General features: G+C 42.4%; 5 protein-coding genes and 1 pseudogene across 5 annotated transcripts; 4 read left to right on the top strand and 2 right to left on the bottom strand.

The window, feature by feature from the left end:
* The first annotated feature begins 3,417 nt into the window (after positions 1-3,417).
* LOC116206893 (L-type lectin-domain containing receptor kinase IV.1-like) lies at positions 3,418-6,162 on the top strand. Its single transcript, XM_031539727.1, has one exon. It carries the CDS (start codon positions 3,686-3,688, stop codon positions 5,702-5,704), a length of 2,019 nt encoding a protein of 672 aa, XP_031395587.1. The 5' UTR covers positions 3,418-3,685; the 3' UTR covers positions 5,705-6,162.
* Positions 6,163-8,982: 2,820 nt separating this feature from the next.
* Positions 8,983-11,299, top strand: LOC116209633 (L-type lectin-domain containing receptor kinase IV.1-like). Its single transcript, XM_031543333.1, has one exon. It carries the CDS (start codon positions 9,114-9,116, stop codon positions 11,139-11,141), a length of 2,028 nt encoding a protein of 675 aa, XP_031399193.1. The 5' UTR covers positions 8,983-9,113; the 3' UTR covers positions 11,142-11,299.
* Positions 11,300-12,363: 1,064 nt separating this feature from the next.
* Positions 12,364-15,113, bottom strand: LOC116208627 (annotated as a pseudogene).
* A 19-nt stretch (positions 15,114-15,132) lies between these two features.
* Positions 15,133-15,974, top strand: LOC116208629 (light-harvesting complex-like protein OHP1, chloroplastic). Its single transcript, XM_031542159.1, has 3 exons — positions 15,133-15,357; positions 15,487-15,609; positions 15,738-15,974. Exons 1-3 carry the CDS (start codon positions 15,187-15,189, stop codon positions 15,804-15,806), a joined length of 363 nt encoding a protein of 120 aa, XP_031398019.1. The 5' UTR covers positions 15,133-15,186; the 3' UTR covers positions 15,807-15,974.
* Positions 15,965-18,832, bottom strand: LOC116208628. The gene is made up of 12 exons (XM_031542158.1): positions 18,581-18,832; positions 18,353-18,479; positions 18,175-18,248; positions 18,027-18,073; positions 17,783-17,930; positions 17,654-17,698; positions 17,312-17,513; positions 16,988-17,049; positions 16,783-16,883; positions 16,593-16,647; positions 16,445-16,492; positions 15,965-16,370 (listed from the first exon to the last, which is right to left on the bottom strand). Exons 1-12 carry the CDS (start codon positions 18,789-18,791, stop codon positions 16,192-16,194), a joined length of 1,299 nt encoding a protein of 432 aa, XP_031398018.1. The 5' UTR covers positions 18,792-18,832; the 3' UTR covers positions 15,965-16,191.
* Positions 18,833-20,403: 1,571 nt separating this feature from the next.
* LOC116208725 (thaumatin-like protein) lies at positions 20,404-21,747 on the top strand. The gene is made up of 2 exons (XM_031542276.1): positions 20,404-20,635; positions 20,737-21,747. Exons 1-2 carry the CDS (start codon positions 20,560-20,562, stop codon positions 21,408-21,410), a joined length of 750 nt encoding a protein of 249 aa, XP_031398136.1. The 5' UTR covers positions 20,404-20,559; the 3' UTR covers positions 21,411-21,747.
* Positions 21,748-22,310: the final 563 nt, after the last annotated feature.

Here is a 22,310-nt window from a genome sequence, read left to right as displayed (position 1 = left end):
TTTTTACTGACGAAAATTTGAAATCCGTCAGTATACCCCTTTTTGCTGACAAACCATAGTGCCATCACCGTAGCTAGGTACTTTACTGATGTCTAAAACTAAAAAACGTCTATCGCATCGCACAAGTGGCTGTTGGTATTTTATTTGACATTTACTGATGTGTATCTCCATCAGTATATCGTAATTTCATGGATTTTGATTTTGTTTTTCGTTTTTTCCCCTCTCGAGATCATGTTTTTGGTATAATTGTGAAAAGTATTTTGCATCGACTTTATCTTGTACCGACAATGACTGATTAGTTTTTGTTATCTTATTCTTATTTTGTTAGGTATAGCTATAATAGTAATGTTTGGAATATATAAAACTTAATATTTATATATATATATGTGTGTGTGTATTAATAATGATTAAAGACTCTAAATGATGATCCATCACGAGTTGAAAGAATATAATTATAGTATTAAAAATATAGGACTACTCATAATTAAATTTCATAAATAGGGTAAGAGAAAAACCAAATTAATGAAAAAGTAGAGAAAAGATAAATTTATACATTTATCAATTATCTAAATTAAAAATATATTATCTATTACTTTAACTTTAGTAAAATATTTTCAAATTTAAAAAGTTAAATTTTTTACACTTTTTACATTGTTGAATAATATTATATTAAAAATTATAAATTAGAAAGTTCAAGGTTGACTATATATATGTAGACACACGATTTTGACCCGGAGTCGATTTTGAACTCAATTGGACTTGAAACCGACGATCCGGCATGACCACGATAACAAGGGGCAAAATGGTCATTTCATGGGCTTTTAAGGAAAATATTTTTGATTATTTCACAGTTCAAACGGTCATAAAATTCATCAAGGGCAAGCCCGACACGTGTTGGGGACTCAGGAAAAATCGGAAATGGAAGACATGAGGGCTCTCTTGCAATTTACCTAAAAATTAAATCCCAAGTGTAATTTCCAATCCCCATGGGCAGTTTTCTCTTGTTGATTAGTAGATGCAGTTTTGATGCCTAGACACCTTTTCCTATGATTGATTATGCTTTATTTGAACTTTTGGGTGGCTTATAATTACATCAAATATTATGCAAAATTAAATGTCTTGAATATTCAAATTGTTTTGATAACCACATTGTCAATGGGTTTTTGCTATTCATACTATGTCTTCGATAGGCAAGTAGTGATGAGTATGCTGTTAGTATAGATGTAAAACAAAAAAGTCATTTACCGATGGATAGTCCATCACTAAACTTGCGGCTACAGTGATGAGAAATTGTCGGTATAAGTTATACGAGAGAGTGGATATGACTTAGAAAATGACTTAAACCGATGGAATATCTGTCGACAAATCTGGTAATGTACTAACAGATTTGCAATTTGCAGCGGGAACTTTCGTTCATAAAGAACTTGGAAATATTAATCGTAATGCTGTCAGTATATGTGTATAGCCACGAACTTATATTAACGGGTTAAAAAACCATAGGTAAAGTCCACTATTCCGTCAGTATAGGCTCAAAGGTGGTTACTGAAGGATTTTTCGATTTTTACTGATGGAAAATAGCCATCAGTAAATGGCAGTTTTTTTTTTTTGTAGTGGTTGAGAGTAAAATTTATAAAATGAAATGTAATCTTACTCTGTGAGTTTAGAGTGCCATAATTTTAAATTTAGTAAGGAACTTACTTTTAATTTCACAATTCACTAAGGGACAATTGTTTTTATTTTAAACTTTTTATGGATACATATGCTAGTAATATTATTAAATGGAAAACAGTTATCAATCTCATATCGATAATGATATTTTTTGAAAATTGTATTTAACATCAGCATAGGAATTGTTAAAGTTTTTAAAATCTTGAATATCCTTTTACATTCTCAAAAAGTTATAAATTATTTGGAGAATAAAATATTTAAAGAAACAATGAGTTCGGAATTTGCATTTTGAGCGTACATGTCAATTTCTGCTCGTGCTTTTCAATTTTTATATATTTGATTATATTGATTGCTTTTTGATTTCCAGAATCAAAGACAGTGAGATGGAGAGTCCTTCAAGGTTCGGGGGAAAAGACAAGGCCCACAAACATCTTTTCATACAGTTTGAGCCCATTATGAGGACTCAGCCCACTTGACAAAGGTCGACCTCGGGTCCACATATAGTCCGGGAAGATGAATTGCGAGTCACAACAAGAACCAGTGGTTGCCCAGGATTTGCAATTTCCAAATCCATTCCGTCGAGCTAATCTACAAGGAAGGTGTAAGATATGGGAAGTCCCAATGTGGAATATCGAGACGGTAACCTCCCTCCTAATCACAGGTTGAAGGCAAGTGTTACTGTGCTGAACTCCATTTTTCATTATGTTGTTTCTTCTTCAATATACTAGTGATAGGAAAAGACTAATTTGCTTAAAAGCAGTGATTCGATTTACAACGGATCATTCCATCTTCCTTGTATGGAAATTGGCACAATTTTTCCCTTTTCTTTTATCTTTCTTTTGAAATTATTAGTTTAAAATGGTCTTAGGTATATTGGTGTGCACTCTGGTGTTCGAAACCCCAACGGGTTCTAACTATTTGAGTTCAAGCCGAATGAAATTTCAATAAGATCATCTTTCATCTAATAAATAGAGTCCTTGTCCTTGATAGTACTAATACAGATACATAGCTAACCCATTAAAATGTTATAAATGCTATTACAAAAGATTCTATAAATGATTCTCTATCTATCTGCCAACTTTCTCCAATTTACGCTAATGATTAATCAGATGTGAAATTGAGGTTGCTTGTCCTTTTAAAAGCAGGGTTATCTCCTACCACTGGCTTAACAATTTCATATTATGGATCCTTTACAAACTGAACTTTCAAAGCAACGACCTACACATATATCAAATTGGATAAATTATACAAGAAGCTAATGCTTATCCTTGATTCCAGCTATCGTCTCCCATGCCCCGATATTAGTGAAATGAGATGCACATGGTACGTCGTTGACTTTATAATTATATGTGCCCTATGATATGAAGTCTCAAAAGGACAAAGACGCTTTAGCTCTAAGATCTAACCGTTGATTTGCTCTCCCTTATATTAATTAATGCCCAATGAAATTTTTGTCCTCACCCCAACCCCCACCCCACCCCACCCCCCCCCCCCCCCCCCCCAAAAAAAAAAAAAATTCTATGTGTACTTTGGAAAAATCCAAGGAAGCTAACTACCGAAAAAAAAAGAAGAAGAAAAATCCAAGGAAGCTGGAGAATAAATGGGCCATATTGACCAGTCCTCAAACTCTTCCCTCCTCTAACAGCACAAGCCGCAGGCAAAATACATATATTTCAACATAAATCAAGTCATGCGTTGCGGTTAATTTAACACGATAACAAGCATGGGTGCTCAAAGTTGACCGAAACTATTTTATTTCAGACGAATCGGCTATAATACATTAATTATTTTAATACCTTTGGTTAGGTCAAGCTGGACCACGAGAAATGAAACTAGCATTTTCAGGGTTCAGTAACCTCATTCTTGCTTATACAAGGTCAAAAGTCACATGATGCAGACGTATCAGCTGCAGCGTATTGCCTCAGGCATGAGGCAGAAATTGAGACCTTAAAGAGGCAACTACTAAATAGAGAGACGCTGCAGTCTACTTCCTTCCCTGGATTTTCCGGCGCGGGCCATGATTTCCAAGCTCTTCCTTGCTCTCATTTTCCTCCGAGCTGGACTGAGTTCAGGCCAAGGGTTCGGGTTCACCTTCGACGGCTTCCGACCAGTTGACTTACACCTCGATGGGATTGCACAGATCACTTCCAATGGCCTGCTCCGGCTGACCAATGAATCAATGCAGAGAACGAGCCATGCATTCTATCCCCGCCCAGTATCCTTCAAGAACTCAATGGAAGGCTCCGTCTTCTCTTTCTCCACCACGTTCGTGTTTGCAATCATCTCCAATCAGCCAGAAGTGGGTGGCCATGGGATCGCCTTTGTGGCTGCCCCCCAGATGGGCCTCCCCGGGACCCTCCCGAGCCAGTACCTCGGACTCTTTAATGCAACCAGTAATGGGAACACCACCAGCCATGTGTTTGCCATCGAGCTCGACACGATAGAGAGCACTGAGTTCCAGGACATCAATAATAATCATGTCGGGATCGACATCAACAGCCTGGCCTCTACCCACGCTGCTCCGGCAGGGTACTACCCCGATGGTGGTGCTGGAAAATTTGAAAACCTGACCCTTATCAGCGGCCGACCTATGCAAGTCTGGGTGGACTATGACGGGACTGAGAAGAGAATTAATGTAACTTTAGCGCCCTTCAGCGTTGCTAGACCAAGCACTCCACTCCTGTCCCAATCGCTCGATCTCTCGCCAATTGTCAAGGAGACCATGTTTGTTGGGTTCTCATCCTCGACCGGTTCACTCTTAACTTCCCATTACATTCTCGGCTGGAGCTTCCAGATGAATGGACAATTAGAGGAGCTTGCCCTGTCTAAGCTTCCCAACCTTCCCCGAATAGGAAAGAAGCCGACTCCTAAGCTGCTAACAGTTGGAGTTCCCATAATATGCTTATTTTCCGTGTCCGTGTTGATCTCAGGACTGGTTTATTACATTAGGTTGAAGAGGAAGTGTGCGGAGGTTCTTGAGGACTGGGAACTCCGGTATGGGCCCCACCGGTTCAAGTACAAGGATCTCTACATAGCCACGAGGGAATTCCGGGACGAGGAGCTGTTGGGTGTAGGTGGTTTTGGGAGGGTCTATCGAGGGGTGCTGCGCACTTCAAATATCGAGATTGCTGTGAAGAGGATTTCTCATGATTCCAGGCAAGGTATGCGGGAATTCGTGGCAGAGATTGTCAGCATTGGTCGGCTCCGGCACCGTAACCTAGTCACACTCCTTGGGTACTGCCGGAGGAAGGGTGAGCTCCTTTTGGTGTATGATTACATGCCAAATGGAAGCCTCGACAAGTACCTCTTCAACCAGCCCAAAGTGACTCTCAATTGGACCCAAAGGTTTAGGGTCATAAAGGGGGTCGCCTCAGGGCTCTTGTATCTCCACGAAGGGTGGGACCAGGTTGTGATCCACCGCGACATTAAGGCGAGCAACATCCTTCTTGATGCTGAATTGAATGGGAGATTAGCAGATTTCGGGCTTGCAAGGCTGTATGACCGCGGGACCGATCCTCAAAGCACACAGGTTGTGGGGACTCTAGGATACCTTGCTCCCGAACATACCAGGACTGGTAAGGCCACGAAGGCCACTGATGTCTTCAGTTTTGGGGCTTTCCTCCTTGAGATGGCAACTGGAAGGAGGCCGATCGAGCAACGAGGGACTGAGGACGTGATCTTGGTCGACTGGGTGTTCTCCTGCTGGAGCGGAGGAGGTGGGATTCTTGAGGCGAGGGACCCGAACTTGGGTGGAGACCTCGTAGCTGAGGAAGTTGAGCTGGTGCTGAAGCTGGGCCTGGTGTGCTCCCACTCGGAGCCCAGGGCGAGACCGACAATGCGGCAAGCGTTGCAGTACTTGGAAGGAGACCTGCCAATACAGGACTTATCCTCCTCCCTAAGCATCCCTTCGCCTGGGGTAAGGTTCGCACATCAAGAGGCGTTTGACGACTTTGTTATGTCGTACCCTTCTTCAATGGACCAAGCATTCGCAGTTTCTTCCTCTGTTGCAGACTCACTTCTCTCAGGTGGAAGATGATTGATATATCTCCCATTGAGGGTCTGTGAAGATTTTTGAGTTTTTTTGTTTATACTTTTTGCTTCTAGTGTTCCACTGCGAAGATTAACACATACCAAACAGTCCCGAGCCAGGAGACAATTGAACTGATTTAACTTTTTTACGGATATATCAGAGTAGCTAACATCTCAACATACCATTTACTCTGACATAAATTGAGCTCCTTGCCAGAATGGATAGGATATAGTAGCCCCGAGGCTACTCCCTTTATGGCTAGCGTCTGGCTTCATTTTAGTGTAAGTTTTTGTTCGTTATAGAGGTACCTGGCTGATACTTCCATTAGGCAAACGGGTTGGTGTACATCATTATACTGATTCTAGTTCTAAGGTTGCAGAGCCAAGACCCTAACTTTGCAATGAACGTTAGGGCATGTAACTATCAATCTATACATCAAAGCTACAACACACTTCCAAAGATTACTCTATATATACATACATAAATCATTAAAGCAAGGATGTTATAACTGAAGGCTCCATTTTTCTCCTTAACTTGCTCTTTTTAGGGAAAGTCTATATATCAGAAGTAGAAGTAGTTAATTTCCATCTCTACCTGAGATTCTGAGTATGGCGATTGATCATCTTTGTGATTATGGTGGATGTTAGCAAATTAGCATATCCAAAGTGACAAGAGATCATTGTCACCCATTAACACAGGTTGCCGTAATACCCGAAATTGGAGGCCTTAGTCAATAGTAGGTTGCTGGACGTGGCACATCGTCCTAGCTAATTCCACTGGCGACCTTTCAACCTTCTTTTGGCAATAGCCATATGAGGTCATGGAGGGGCAGCAGGCAGCCAATGAAGCATTTACTGGAAACTCCAACTGACTTAAAGAGCTGAATGCTCGGAAGCCGGAATTCACATCCTCGCAATAAGTTTCCTCCTCATATCAAGATGACATGGGTAAGCTGAGAGCAGCAATGACAGTTTTGAACCCAATATCGGAATTCAGCCCATACACAAAAGGTCGAACCCAGTCCGCATATAGTCCGAGAAGGTGAATTAGGGGCAAAATTCGTATTCACTGAAAGATGCTTGCACGATATGGACCTTCTAGAACACATCCAAAAATAAATATATGGAGCTTCTGGAAAACCCTGCAACTTGCCAATTTTCTATTACTATGTTCTTTTTCTCTCTGCAAGCATCCTATGGATGACTATGTTTGAACAATTGGAAACGTGAAATGAGTCAGATTCCCGAAGAAATTCAGCACAGCCAAATTTGACAAATCGGGCTAATTCTAGGAAATTCATGCCATTAAAAATATGCAGAGATTGGAAAGATTCCCTTGCATAATAATATCTTTATGTCGATTTCCAGCCGCTTCTTCCATATTCTTTTCTTCCAAAGAAAAATTACAAAATTTTCATATTCTTTTCTCCTGCTCTTCATTTCAAACTTATCGGGTTCTCTTCTACCTTAAGTGAACCCCCCCTTTGTCATAATTCACTGGTGGCAGTCTCTGTCCTATGACAATAAATGGTCAACCCCTAGCAGGTTGGGGTTTTATGTCAATTAACAATTTTTTGTTTTGGGTCCTTCTATCTCACAGAACTTTCAAAGCAACTACCTACCACATATCAAATAGGATATACTAAATTAATCAAACCTTCACATTCAGAGGCAAAAATATATATGTAATATAATATTGCAATATGGAAAACCGATGCTTATCCTCAATTAAACCATTCCTTTTCTTCCCATAAAATAAGTAAAAATTGTGCACATGTTTGTTGGCTGTATATATACCTAACATGAACTCTTGTTTAGAAGACAAAAACAGAACATGAAATAATATTTTCCTTAGGTTAATGTACTAAAGATCCTATAATTTAATAGGACACTGAAAAATTCATGTTCTACGCTATCTTCTTTTTACTCTTATTTCTCCCTGCGCACCTTACTATGACATGCTTCTCTCACGATCGGTATGCTCTTATGTATTTTAAATTTTAATTATGAGTATCACTATTATGTATACCTTTTATTCATGTTATTATGTGTATATGAGATATTTTCTAGTATAATAGTTTTTATCTTTACTGTTTTATGACAATAATAACCTCATAAAAATCTAGTTACTTCTCCTTATAGTTGTTGAATAATTTTTCCTTTTCATTTCAGAATAATATTATATATTTCAATCATCTTCTTTTGTATGATTTAATTATCACGATTAAATCTTTCATTCCTATGTCATTTAGTAGGCATATTAACTATTTAAACCCATAAAAATAACAAAAAAAAATCAGTCAATACGCTAGATATTTTATTGGTTCTTATTCTTCACAAATTTATGATATTTAATATTATATTAAAACTCACAAAATAAACTTTAAAATTTATAAAATGAAGGGTTTTTTCGACCGCGAAACAATACTAAAAGTTCTCTAAAAATAATTAAGAAATTACATAAATTAAATAACTTCTTGAACCATCGTAATATACAAGCACGTATCTACTACGACAAAAGCTTGGCTGTACTCATCAAAACTCAAACTTCTGTCCTATTTTCTACCGGAAAAACAAAAAAGGTTCTATTCCATTATCATGCGCAATGGCTCGGAAGCAACTTCCTTAATGACGGGATACATCAGGCTGGTGGAAAAATGACTTACCTCTTGAGACAGTGGTGGATCTGGGCGTTGATTTGCTCTCATCAACTCTCCTTGTCAATTTTGCAAAGATAAAATCCTCAGAAAAATCTCGTGGATCATGACGCTTCTTCCTAAAGATATCATCTATCTATGTTTATGGACCAGTACTAGTCTAGTCTCCTTTAATGTGACTCGTACGAGACAAGGAAACTAGAGATAGGGACCATATTTGACCGTTCTTCAACTCTTCCTTCCCTCTAGCCATAGCAGCCGTTAATTAAAAAGATTTTATTTGAAAATAAAATCATTCCATTCACAATACATCGCATTAATTATTATAAAGAACACGACAACGAGTGCCCAAAGTTGACGGAAATCATTTTATACGGAGACAAATTAGCAAGGATTCATTGATTGATTCTTCACATGGTAACTTCCCTTAGGAACATCCTCAGTTTTGTCAAACCTTTGATTATGTATAAGGGAGGAAATATTACAGTAGTGCATCTCTCGCCTGGTGATTAAAAGATCTCAGATTCGATATCCAGTAGACTACTCATGTCCCTTTATTAGATATTTAGAATTTTTATTTTAATGTATTAAGGCCTCCCTTGTAACCGAAAAAAAAAAAAAAAAACCTTTGATTAGGTGGAGTTGTGCTGCCAGCAACAACCCCTTTCACGATCCACTGGTCTCCTTATTATATTCTTCTTGCTTAAGCATAAGCCAAGCCCAAAAGAATCATTTCTTGAATATTGAATCATATCTTCCATGGATTTCCTTGCACTTGCCTTGATTTCCAAACTCCTCCTTGCGATGGTTGTTCTCCAAGTGGGAGCTGGGTTCGGGTTCACGTTCAACGGCTTCCGGTCGGTTAACTTGGATCTCGATGGGATTGCGGAGTTCACCCCAAGTGGACTGCTTAGGCTGACCAACGATACAAAGCAGAAGGCCGGCCATGCATTTTATCCAGACCCCATACCCTTCAAGAACTCAAGTGAAGGTTCCGCCTTCTCCTTCTCCACCACATTCGTGTTCGCAATCATCTCGGAGTTCCCGAGGCTGAGTGGCCATGGGATTGCCTTCGTGGCCGCCCCACAGAGGGGCCTTCCAGGGGCCTTACCGAGCCAGTATCTTGGTCTCTTTAATGGGACCAATGATGGCAACGACACAAACCACGTGTTTGCGGTCGAGCTCGACACGATACAGAGCACCGAGTTCCAGGACATCAATGATAACCATGTTGGAATCGACATCAATGGGCTGACCTCGGCTAATGCTACTCCGGCAGGGTATTACCCCGATGGTGGTGCTGGAAAATTTGAGAACTTGACTCTGATCAGTGGCCGAGCTATGCAAGTTTGGGTAGACTATGATGGGACAAATAAGCAAATTGATGTAACTTTAGCACCCTTCAAGGCTGCAAGACCGAGCACTCCACTCCTGTCCTTGTCACGCGATCTCTCACCGATCGTGAACAAGACCATGTACGTGGGATTCTCGTCCTCGACAGGCTCAGTCTTAACTTCCCATTACATTCTTGGCTGGAGCTTCCAGATGAATGGACAGGCACAGGGGCTTTCCCTGTCTAAGCTTCCTAAGCTTCCCCGAATAGGAAAGAAGCCGACCTCTAAGCTGCTGACCATCGGAGTGCCCGCTTTATGCTTATTTTTCGTGTCAGCGTTAATCTCAGGATTGGTTTATTATGTTAGAAGGAAAAGGAAGTATGCAGAGGTTCTCGAAGACTGGGAGCTTGATTACGGGCCACACCGGTTCAAGTACAAGGATCTCTACATCGCCACAAGGGGGTTTCGGGACCAGGAACTGCTTGGGTCTGGTGGTTTTGGGAGGGTCTATAGAGGGATATTGCCCACTTCAAAGATGGAGATCGCCGTGAAGAGGGTGTCTCATGATTCAAGGCAAGGAATCAGGGAATTCGTGGCGGAGATCGTTAGCATTGGTCGGCTCCGGCACCGGAACATAGTCACCCTCCTTGGTTACTGCCGGAGGAAGGGCGAGCTCCTCTTGGTATATGATTACATGCCAAACGGGAGCCTCGAAAAGTACCTCTTCAATCAGCCTAAAGTCACCCTCAACTGGGCCCAAAGGTTTAGGGTCATAAAAGGTGTGGCCGCTGGGCTCTTGTACCTCCATGAAGGGTGGGAACAAGTCGTGATCCACCGCGACATTAAGGCAAATAATGTCCTTCTCGACGCTGAAATGAATGGGAGGTTGGGAGATTTCGGGCTCGCAAGGCTGTATGACCACGGGACCGATCCTCAGACTACCCGTGTGGTGGGGACCCTTGGATACCTCGCTCCTGAACATACCAGGACAGGCAAGGCCACCAAGGCCACCGATGTCTTTGCTTTCGGGGCTTTCCTCCTTGAGGTGGCAACTGGTAGGAGGCCGATTGAGGCACGTGGAACCGAGGACGTGATCTTGGTCGACTGGGTGTTCTCCTGCTGGAACAGAGGAGGGGAGATTCTCGAGGCAAGGGACCCAAACTTGGGCGGAGAGTTCGTGGCCAAGGAAGTTGAACTGGTACTGAAGCTGGGCCTGATGTGTTCACACTCAGATCCCCAGGGCAGGCCGACGATGCGGCAAGTGGTACACTACTTGGATGGTGACATGCTGATAGAGGACCTATCCTCGTCCCTTAGCATCTCTTCAAGCGGATTAAGGTTCGCTCATCGAGAGGGGTTTGATGATTTTGCTATGTCCTACCCGACTTCAATGGACAAGGCATTCTCGATCTCGTCCACTGTTTCAGGTTCACTTCTCTCAGGTGGAAGATGATTGGCCTTCGATATATTTATTTTATGTGAAGGTTTTTGGGTTTGTCTATACAATAGCTACTGTGCACTCCGAAGATTTGCATGATTTTCTCGTGCAGCTGAATAGCTAATGTCTCATGTTAGCAACAATAATATTGCATGTCGGTTTGCTTATGTTAATTCTCTCAAACTCTCACTTTGTGTTTCTCTCAATCACTCACACACGTCTGCAGCACAAAGAATCTGCAGTTCCAAAAACTGAACAGAGGGAGAGGAGAAAGAAATTAGCTCATTCAAACCTCTGTAGAATAGAGTCTATGGAGTACAAGAACAAAATGACTCAACTCACTAACAAACTGAACAAACGGGCAAATATATTGCAGAAAATTACCTCTGCACAACTGTCCCATATCCCTTGAAATATGCTAATAAAGTAACTGTAAAGATAACTGCACCCTAAGGACTAAATTGCAAATTAACACAACATAACAAACAAAGACTAAATGACACAAATAACAATAGTCCTGAGACAATATCCAACAGCTTATTTTCTGTACAGGACTATAATCCTAGAATAATTTTTCGTAGCAAGTATACCGGAAGGGCAAACAATATTGGAGGATTGCGGGCTAGAATAATTGATGGCGGAGGTAATTTTTTGGAAGATTGATTCTCAAAGAAGATTTACACGTATCAAAAAGTCCCAGGCCGATTATTGAAATGGTTTCATGTTCAGTTGATGAATGAGGGACGTTATCATCTCATGGTACCATGGTTGATCTAGTGATGCACTGTTGACTATTTATTCAGTGATTCCGTTAGGACTTTAAGAGAAGCTGATAAAAATATTGTTGCTACAATCCTACAAACCATCTCTGATGCTTCAGAGAAGAAACACGAGATTTCCGGCTTGAAACTGTGCAAACGATCGCCTCTGACTATCCGAGAAGAGAAACGCTCCATGGTCGACTCCACCAGTTAATGTTAGTGAAGAACAGAGAAGTTTCAGTTATGAAGAGACGGACAGTTCATACTGAGCATGTTAACCTCGTTTTCAAAGAAGGTTGCTCAATAAAGAAATCGACTTTTGCGTTGAAATTTTAATAATTATAGCACCATTAAGACAATACGTGCCGAGCTCAATGTCAAAGCACCATCGCCATTTACGATTTGCATACCATTCAGTAATCAAAACTTCCTATGTCCATTTCACCATTTTCACAGATATGTAACCGTAGCTCAAATAAAATCAAAGTTTTTTTTTTTTCCAGTCGTAAAAGAGGCCCAAGGCCTAGTACAATGATAAGAAATAAAAGGAAATAAAAGGGCATATAAGTTCCTTTGATGATGATTAAACTAAGATATCTTGGTTCCGTCACTACGCCAAGACTCCTTCCTCAAAATCAAAGTCTTTAGTTTACCGGCTACTTAGGAAAATAGAAAGAAATGGGGAAGGGGTCCTGAATAGATTAGAACAACTTTGATACTCGAAACACTCATCATCTTCCGGCTGAAAGAAGCGAATCCAGGACTTGTGATGAGATGAGAATTCCTTGTCCTCTGCTGGCAGAGAGGACATGGGATGTTCATCAAACCCTTCATGACGTGCAAAGATTAATCCACTTGCGGAGAGAACCAAAGAGGATGATACTACCTGTAGCGCTATACCTCCTTCCAAGTACTGAACCACCTGGCGCATGCTCGGCGTTGCTCTCGGTTCTGAATGCATGCACAACAGCCCGAGTTTCAGGACCAACTCCACTTCTTCTGCCACAAACTCTGTCCCCAGTTTCCGATCTCTCGCCTCAAGGATCTCCCCTCTGCTCCAGCAGGACAGTACCCAATCAACCAGAGCCACATCTTCTTCTATCTGCCTCACCTAAATAGGCCTCCTCCCGCTGGCAACCTCAAGGGAGAAAATCCCAAAGGCATACATACTGATGTTTTTCGTGGCCTTCCCAGTCTGAATGTGCTCGGGGGCAAGATACCCAAATAGTTCCTGCCACATTGGTAGTCTGCGGTTCAGTACTGTGGTTGTACAACCTCATGATGCCAAAATCACCTAGTCGTCCATTCAAATCGGTATCTAGCAGGATGTTGCTGGGCTTAATGTCTCGACGAATTATAACCAGTTCCCACTCTTCATGAAGATATAAGAGCCCCGATGCTACTCCTTTTATGATTTGTAGTGTTCTGGCTCAAATTCAGAGTGAGTTTCTGTTGATTATAGAGGTACTTACTGAGACTTCCATTAGGCACGTACTCAGAGACCAACAGGAGCTCACTTTTTCGCAGGCAGTAGCCCAAGAGTGTAACTAGATTCCGGTGATGGAGCAGGTCGACACTGACAATTTCTGCAACGAATTCTCAGATCCCTTGTCTTGATTCATGAGAGACACTCTTCACTGCAATTTCCATCTTAGAGGTCGGTAGTATCCCCTTATAGACCTTCCCAAAGCCGCCGCTCCCCAGTGACTCCTGGTCTCTAAATCCCTCAGTAGCGATGTGGAGATCTTTGTATTTGAACCGGTGAGGCCCATAATCCAGTCTTCAAGAACCTCCATGAACTTTCTCTTCCTAATGAGATAAAGTACCACCAAGACACCAAATAAGATGAAACACAAGGACATCACAGCGATTCCAATCGTCAGCAGTTTGGATGTTGGCTTACAGGGAAGCCTTGAATTGAATACGCTGGGGGAAACCTGAGGAGGCAACGGCAGAGAGAGTTTCTCGGCTTGTCCATTCATCTTGAAAACTCCAGCTTAAAAGATAATGAGAAGAAATATGCGAACCTGCTGAGGCAAAGAACCCAACATACATGTTCTTGAATACTGCTAAGAGATCAAACAACAGAGACAAAAGTGGAGTTCTCGGTTTTACAATGCCGCTAGGAGCTGAAGTGACATTGATTTGCTTTTCAATTCCATCATACTCCACCCACACGTGCATCGCTTCACCACTGATCAAACTCAAGTTCACAAGGCTTTCAGGATGACCGTCAGGATAGTAGCCAGCTGGAGCAGACACGGTTGAGAAAAGCCCATTGAAGTCTATCCCGACATGATTGTTGTTGACGTCCTCGAACTCCAAGTTTAGTATCATGCCGAGCTCAATAGCAAATATATGATTTGCTGGATTCCCTATGTTGACGCCATTAAAGAGGCCTATATACTGACTCGGGAGAGCCCCAGGGACCCCTCGTTCAGGCACGCCCACAAAGGTCATCCCATGGCCACTCACGATTGGGTCTCCAGGGATGATCGCAAACATGAATGTAGTGGACAAGGAGATTACCGTGCCATTAGATGACGAGTTCTTGAAGGTCACCGGTTCTGGGTAAAAGGCACGGCCCACCTTCTGTTGGTGGTTTGTGGAAAGCGCCAGGAGGCCATCCGGAGTGTATCTGGCGGCAAAGTCAAGGGCTAGGTCAGCCGACTGGAAGCCATTGTACGTGAAACCTTCCTTAGCTGATCCCGAACTTGCTAGGAGAAACAACAGGACTGCTTGCTTGATACCCATGGCCAAAGATATCTCAAGACCTGCAATGGCGAGGGAGCAGCATACACGAGAAAAGCCATCTATTTCTATTGAAGCCGTGGATTATGAAGAACCGCATTATTGGTACATACATAGGTCCCTTTTCCTACAAATTGACTCATCGACCTTACTCCTGAATGAAAAGTCGACTGCAGTGCCCTCCTTTCTGTTGCAACTCGTTCAACATAGCCGGGTCAGAACATCTCCTACATCGAATAAAATTCACAAAGCATCGGTATGACACGTTTTGAACATTTGATTTTTATTTGAGAAAAACTGTAAACACGAGATTGAAATGTAATCCTAATCAGAGTTACCGGAGCTCAAAGGAGTGACCAGCCCATTAAATCAAAGTTCAAACCCCTTTCTTTCGCCAAAAAGCCAAAGGAATTGCAAAATTTATACGTGGAATCTCTAGTCTCCACAGACAAGATTTCCTGTGGTCCCCACATTCTGGAAGAGCAGATAAAAGTGTGTTCTGTGGAGGAACCAGCGGCCATGAATGATTGTTACAACCAAGGAAAACAATGGCTGCTTCGGTTAACATCTCAGCTTCCTCTCTCATCCCCACGAGGGCTCTCCCTCTCCCTAGTGGGAACCAGCGGCAGTCCTCCATCAATCTTCACCGGGACCATGGCAACAAACTCTCCGGGCGCAGACCCTCATTCCGAGTCCGAGCCGCAAAGCTTCCTTCCGGGGTACGTCCTCTCTCTCCCCCCCCCCCCCCCCCCCCCCCCCCCCCCCCCCCCCCCAAAACATGAGGAAGTTTAAGCAGAACAGCATGGAATGGAATCGTCACAAAAACGAACTCCGGATATTGCTTGCAGGTAGAGTTGCCTAAAGCGCAACCGAAATTTCAAGCACCTTTCGTGGGATTTACCAGGACAGCTGAGACATGGAACTCTAGGGCTTGCATGATTGGGCTCGTAGGGACTTTCATCGTCGAACTGGTCTGCCCCAACTTCTTCTTTGTAGTCAATTCTTTCCTGATAACATAATGCGATTCTCATAATACAATCCTTTGGTAGATTCCTTTTGATAAGTCGGCTCTTTTTTTCTGGTTGAATGTGCTCACCAGATAATAAACAGAGGAATACTCCAAGTGATTGGAGTGGAGGTGGGCAAAGGACTCAATCTTCCTCTCTAGAGACACCGCACAACAGACTGACAGCATAAATTTATCGCTCTATATATATATATATATATAGCTGTTCATGTATCTTTCTCTGGCTTTCTCATACCTTCTGTTGTGCTAAGAATCAACAATGTGCTCCATTTCTCATCATGAACTGTGGCCCTGCTCCATGACTGAAAAGAAAGCTCCACCAACTGTTGACAATATAGATACATCTTTGTTCCCCCTCTTAAGATGCATAACAGCACAAAGGGATTTTACATGATCTCAGCCATTATTAGTTTCTCAAATGCTACATATTCACGGTTTAACATAGGAGGAGAAACAGATACAGAGTTCATACAACTGCATCAATCTTCGATTGCATTATACAAGTTCCGCTGAAGCGGGAACACATTTACAGTACACGGCTCGTTCGGGAATCTATGATCGGCAAGTGGGAAGAAGGACCTGGCCAATCTAGTGCCTCTGACAGCGAGAGGCGATGGTTTTTCCATGCGGACTCAGCCCAGCTCTTCAGTTTCTCCCCTTCAGCGTTTCTGTTTTGCTGGACACAAAGTGCTTCTGCATAACCACCTATATTCCATACACTCGATCAGTATATATATGTGACTGACAATTTGGGATGGTGGGAAACGAACATGCCAAACCTCTTGCCAAGGCTATGACATCTCTTCTACCAGCCTTTGTCTCTGTTCCTGTTTCAGCAGAAACAACTCTCGCATGAGGTGAAATTGAATATTAGATGGAATAGCGGTGGCTGCATTATACAAACCCCCACACAGACACCATCACTACCTTTGCTATCCAATGCAGGAGCTTTCAGTAGATCAGTGGCCCTTCTGAACAGTCCCTGTTGATTATTGCAATATCAAAAGTGGAGAATTATGTATGGTTATATCAATCACATAGCTGGTTTCGCGATGTGTAAGATGCCAAGAAAAGGAAGTTTGATATTTGCCAAGTCCCAAGAGTGGATGTTTCTAACCTCCTGAACTAAAAGAGAACTTGAGCGATCTTTCATCGCTTTCCACCGAAACATGAGAGCTATGCAAGTTAAGACAACCCCAACCTTTGGATGATAAGATCCTGTAAATTTGATTAACCAATAAATTGGCCATGAAAATATAAGCACGACATTCCCTGACATAAATTTAGCTTTCTGGGTGATTTATAATGCTAATATAACACACCAAAATATTCCTCCGTTTTGGTTAAAGCCTTTGTCAGTATCTCCTCTGCATCACCAAAGTTCCTGGATGGCACAAGGAAAGCGTATATGAAGAACAGACATAAGAAACATCGACATAACATTCTCATTATGTAACCCACTAGAAATTTAGTGAACCCTATATATCAAGGCAAGAGCTACTTGCGGCACTAAGGGCCTTTCACAGAATTGCCTGACTCTAACACTAGTCTTGGAGATGAAGATGGTTTAAAGTATTAAATTCTGAACAAATGAAAATTCCATGGAGGTTGATAAAGAAGCAGCGAGGGAGAAACGACAAGCCTACCCCAAGTGCGATTCAAGCTGTCCCAAAGCACATGTTGCACCCAACGCGACTTCCTCTGGAATCATATTACAAGCTGCCAAATGAGCGTCGGCCAAGCCCTCATTCTCAGATGTTCCTTGAATGACCTTCTGGTATATCTCCTTTGCCAATAAAAAGTTCATTGTGGAATGCAAAAATTGCCCGTAAGATAGGGCAACACTGCCTACATAAAGACATCAAAATTGATTCTAAATTATTACATGTGGAGGAACGGTTAATCAATTACTCCAGATTGACTCAGGTATAACCCAATGATAAATTAATGCAGGAAAACATATATGCACTTAATAAAGCAAATCTAACCAGTGGAATATTTGTCTCCATCACTCCCTTGAAAATATGATCCAGCTGCACAAGAGCAGGTAAGCTGTCAGCAACGTAAAAGACAAGTTCAAAAAAGGAATGTAATAACAAAAGCAAGCATAGCTCTACCAGAATCGAGATCACCATGAACTAACTCAACCAGCCCTTTCACTGCTTTTGCACGAGCACTTATCATAGATCCTGCACTTCCACTTTCTATTGGTTCCTCAGCCAATAGCTCTAAGCATTTATCTGCGAGCACTGATGAAGCATCATCCTATATAGGGAGAACATTCTCCAGATAAATTCAAATCTTACGGGGAAAAATAAAATAAAATAAAACCGATATCATGACCAATTCTAGATCACTTACTTGCCCCAGCTCCAAGTTTAGTCCGATGAGAGCTTCGATAGCAGCAACTGCAGCAAAGTGAATAGAGAAGAGAGTTGGATAACATCAAAATCAACCCAGAGTACATGAATTCCAACAGGTAAAAGATGCAAGGCAAATCAAAATTCACCTCTAACTCCCAAAGAAGAATTCTTCAAGCCCTCAATCACACGCAGCTTCTCCATTGCTCCATCAAAATCCCCCCTGAAAAATCAAACGCCACCAGAATCTGAGCTAACTGCTGGCCCAAAAGAAACATCAACTGAGCTTCAAACGGACCAAATACACTTCAGTAAACACAAAAGGACCTCTCAGATAATATAGTAGACATGGCAAGCAAGACTAATCCCCTCGAGTTTTCTGCATCTCGGCCTTCACTCAGCTGATTCGACAGACACTGCTCCAGCACAAGCATCCCCTGGGAGTATGAATCGTCTACGCAGCAAAAATCACAACTTTCCTCAGAAAAATGATATCAAATGGTGGACTCTTTCCCGATAAAACTAGAGTCCTGAAGCTGGGAGGTTGAACAAAACCTGATTTTTGGGACCGGGCATGGGAGAGGGCGTAATTGATCATCTGAAGAGCGACAGGGTTTGCATCCGGTACATTAATTTTATCACCATGAACTAATCGAGACGGTGAGGACGGGAAAAGAGGGGACGGTAATTGACGGGCAGTGGCCGCTCTCGCCGCACGCGAGACGGTGGTTGCCGACCTGAGCAACTTCGCTCCGACGCCGAACATCTCTGGACTCTGGTCCCGCCGGTGATTTGATTGTCCAAGAATCTAAACCCAGATTACAGATGAGAAGGGTTTATGGGAGGGCAATGTTGTAAATTTAATTTTAGACCGATTACCCATATTCTCGGCCCAATGAATTATGGGCTGAAGCCCATTAGAATGCCTCGTGACATTTCTCTTCAAAGCCTTCTCTATCTCCTCATTTTTTCGATGTGCACTGCCCGATATTGGAAAGCCCAATAGACCGCGATCTATGCAGGATTGAGCTGAGTAAGTCTTGTTCATTTTTCAGCCCTTGTTGATTTTCTAATTTCTTTTCGAGTGAGATTACGAGTTGTTATCGTCCTAACAACTGATATGAATTCTTGCTTGTGCGCTGTCTTTTTTATTTTATAGGGACAAGAGGGAGTGGAGGACATAATCATGTTAATTGATCATATACAAACATTTTCTCTAAAACGATCATTTTGGCCGCCCTCTCACTATTTTATGTGCCGAAAGAAAAAGGACCCCCTAGAAAGGAAAACTATAGCTTTCCTTCGGGTGTTAGCCGTTCCAAGATTACGATAAATGAGTACTTAAACACGAAACCGATAGCATTGTCAATTTGATTATCTTTCTTATCGGGTTATATCGAAATATGTGACTGAACCATTTCGATAAGGATTTCACGAAAGTTAAAACAGAAAATTATACTGTTGCTGCCACTGAGCTTTTAGCCTTGTCTGAGTCCAATTGAGAATGTTGGACAGTGGAACAGATCAACCAATGACGGACTGAGAAACTAATTAAGATAGGAAGATCACTTTTCCATCGGTTGTAGACGAAGCTAGCTAAGGTTACTAATCCTTTTTTGTTTTGGGGGATCAGTTGCTTCATTGGATCTTATCATTGCCTCATCCCTCCTCCTTTTTCCACTTGGTGTTGCTTAATGAATATATGTCTTTTTAGATCTGATTATGGATTGTCTTTTTTTCTGTTGGAGGAAAGACCAAGCACCAAGCAATGGATATATGCCCCCATTCTCTCTTCAAAGCCATAAAGGGGGGGAACTCACAATTTAAGTATAGTAAAGCCAAATTAAAGAAAACACATTATAAACCCCTCTTTTGTTTTTTCAAAAGAGCAATTAAGAGCCATTCCTTAGCTAGCTAACCTATTCATCTTCACGTTCTTCGTCAGTCTTTATCTATAAATGGTAAGAAACTCCCTTTGACGCAAAATGAATTGCACAAGTTATTCTAAACGTCCCGTCGGCATCAAACAAGATTATCATTTTAATCTTTCCATTGGAACAAATAAGCTCACTGCACCCTCCCATGTCGCACTAATCATAGATAGGCAATATAAACAACGAATGCGGAATCAGACGGGGAAGCTCTAGCTAGTATCTCTTTTGCTTTTTACAAAGGTGAGTACCATGCTATAATAAACAGAGCTGTGTGCGAATCCTATGGTTATGGATTGAAGCTTTCTCACTCCCATGAACGGTTTCTTTCCCTTCTTTCCTTCCCACTTGTTTGTTAGTTTATTATGGATTAATTTTAATTAATGATTAAATTAATAGATAACGCTTGACAAAGACGGAGAGAGCGTATCTTTTTGGCGAAGTATTTGAAGGAACAAAAACTTCCCACTACTCCCACCTCACTCACCTCACCTCAACTCAACTCAACTCAACTCAACTCAACTCAACTTCCTCCTCCTCCATATATCAGTCCACCATTTTCTGCACATTACAGTGTCAAACAAACTGAAACCTGCTGCAACAATGCCCGCTTCATCTTCATCCTCCTTCTTCCTCCTCCTCTGCCTCCTCTCCTCCTTCTCCGTGATGATCTCAGGCTGTATGTGTCTCTATGTACATGTAGTTCGTCCATATTGTTTGGTTTTGGCTTGGTGGTTTCTGTGTTATGGATTCTATAAGTAATGTGTTTGTCTGCTGCAGATGGGGAGCAGCTGATTTTAGTGAACAATTGCAATGAGAGCATATGGCCAGGAATGCTGGGCGGAGCGGGCCACCCCACCCCGAATGCTGGCGGCTTCCTCCTCACGAGTGGCCAGGAGGTCGTGATCGATCTCCCTCAGAAGTGGTCCGGCAGGGTGTGGGGCCGCCAGGGCTGCTCCTTCGACTCCACTGGGAAGGGATCCTGTGAAACTGGCGACTGCAACGGCCTCCTCCGATGCCAGGGCACTGGCGGGACCCCGCCTGCCACTGTGGTTGAGATGACCCTTGGCTCCTCCGCCTCCCCGCTGCACTTCTATGACGTGAGCCTCGTGGATGGGTTCAACCTCCCTGTGTCGATGAAGCCTGTAGGGGGCGGTGTCGGGTGTGGGGTCGCCTCCTGCGAGGTCGACCTCAATGTTTGCTGTCCCTCGGCATTGGAGGTAAGAAAGGGAGGGAAGATCGTCGGGTGCAAGAGCGCATGCCTCGCAATGCAGTCCGCCAAGTACTGCTGCACGGGGAGCTATGCCAACCCAAAGGCTTGCAAGCCAACCCTTTTCGCAAATCTCTTCAAAGCGATCTGCCCAAGGGCGTACAGCTACGCGTTCGATGACTCGTCGAGCCTCAACAAGTGCAGGGCTTCGCGTTACGTGATCACTTTCTGCCCTCCCAAATGAAGACTGGATTTGGATCATACTGATAGTTCAGGTTGGTCTTAGCGGGGGGGATAAAGAAGTTGGAACTTCTAGCGCTTTATTTAATTCCTTTTTCATTTTGATCCATCTTCCATTAGAATGTTGGGTTAATTTGGTTCTTACTTGTTATGATCTGTTAGGAAGTTATGGGATGATTTTGGATCCACCGCCGCTGAACTGTTATGCATTTATCAGAAGCTTAAGCTTTCATCAGCTCTAGGATCATTAAATTTATGTATCTGCCGGAAATCCAGTTGCCGAAGGAAGAACAATTGGATTGCAATATGCGTTTACACAACTAGATGATGAATTATCCGAACTGTCAAAGCGCAAACTTGCAATTGCATATTCTCTTTTCTTTATTTACTAGTTAAACTTCCACACCACACAGGAATATCTCATGACCCCGGCCTGGGCCAGTAAGAAACCCGAATCAACCCCCGGCCCTTTGAAAAGCTGATTTTTATTTTCTTTTCTTTTCTTTTGCTGGGTCTTTGGAAAAAAAGCTGATGATCACATGGAAACCAGCGTTGCTGATGTTAACTTGCAGGGTTAAGGCGTGTAAAGTTCAACAGTGTGCGGTCTCTTTCTCATCTGTCTCATTTCATGCCAAATTTCGAGCCAGTTCCCGTTCACTAATTCTTTATGTCAATGTATCTACTTTGAGCATCTGTTGAGACAGATCTCTAATCCAAAAGTCGACGATGGCCGTATTCTGGAAAGAAAAAAAAATAAAAAAATAAAATTGCCTTATCATCGAATCTGCAGCAACGAGTGAAAGCGGCGTGGGAAAGAGGGGACCAGGGCCTTATCCACTAAGAAACCAGAATCTAAGACCTCTGACGTGGCCTTATCCACCAACAACCATTATAATCCATAAGA

The sequence above is a fragment of the Punica granatum genome, chromosome 5, assembly GCF_007655135.1.
Source record: "Punica granatum isolate Tunisia-2019 chromosome 5, ASM765513v2, whole genome shotgun sequence".
Taxonomy (NCBI): Eukaryota; Viridiplantae; Streptophyta; class Magnoliopsida; order Myrtales; family Lythraceae; genus Punica; species Punica granatum.
Note: the sequence above shows the minus strand (reverse complement) of the source record. Positions and strands in the feature narration are given on the sequence as shown.

Excerpts from the sequence above, each read along its gene's own strand:
- LOC116206893 (XM_031539727.1), top strand. The coding sequence starts at position 3,686 with ATGATTTCCAAGCTCTTCCTTGCTCTCATTTTCCTCCGAGCTGGACTG.
- LOC116209633 (XM_031543333.1), top strand. The coding sequence starts at position 9,114 with ATGGATTTCCTTGCACTTGCCTTGATTTCCAAACTCCTCCTTGCGATG.
- LOC116208629 (XM_031542159.1), top strand. The coding sequence starts at position 15,187 with ATGGCTGCTTCGGTTAACATCTCAGCTTCCTCTCTCATCCCCACGAGG. Across the intron at positions 15,358-15,486 it reads CCGCAAAGCTTCCTTCCGGG|GTAGAGTTGCCTAAAGCGCA; the intron begins GTACGTCCTCTC and ends TATTGCTTGCAG. Across the intron at positions 15,610-15,737 it reads GGACTTTCATCGTCGAACTG|ATAATAAACAGAGGAATACT; the intron begins GTCTGCCCCAAC and ends TGTGCTCACCAG.
- LOC116208628 (XM_031542158.1), bottom strand. The coding sequence starts at position 18,791 with ATGTTCGGCGTCGGAGCGAAGTTGCTCAGGTCGGCAACCACCGTCTCG. Across the intron at positions 18,480-18,580 it reads TGCCCGGTCCCAAAAATCAG|ACGATTCATACTCCCAGGGG; the intron begins GTTTTGTTCAAC and ends TTTGCTGCGTAG. Across the intron at positions 17,514-17,653 it reads TGGAGACAAATATTCCACTG|GCAGTGTTGCCCTATCTTAC; the intron begins GTTAGATTTGCT and ends GTCTTTATGTAG.
- LOC116208725 (XM_031542276.1), top strand. The coding sequence starts at position 20,560 with ATGCCCGCTTCATCTTCATCCTCCTTCTTCCTCCTCCTCTGCCTCCTC. Across the intron at positions 20,636-20,736 it reads CTCCGTGATGATCTCAGGCT|ATGGGGAGCAGCTGATTTTA; the intron begins GTATGTGTCTCT and ends TGTCTGCTGCAG.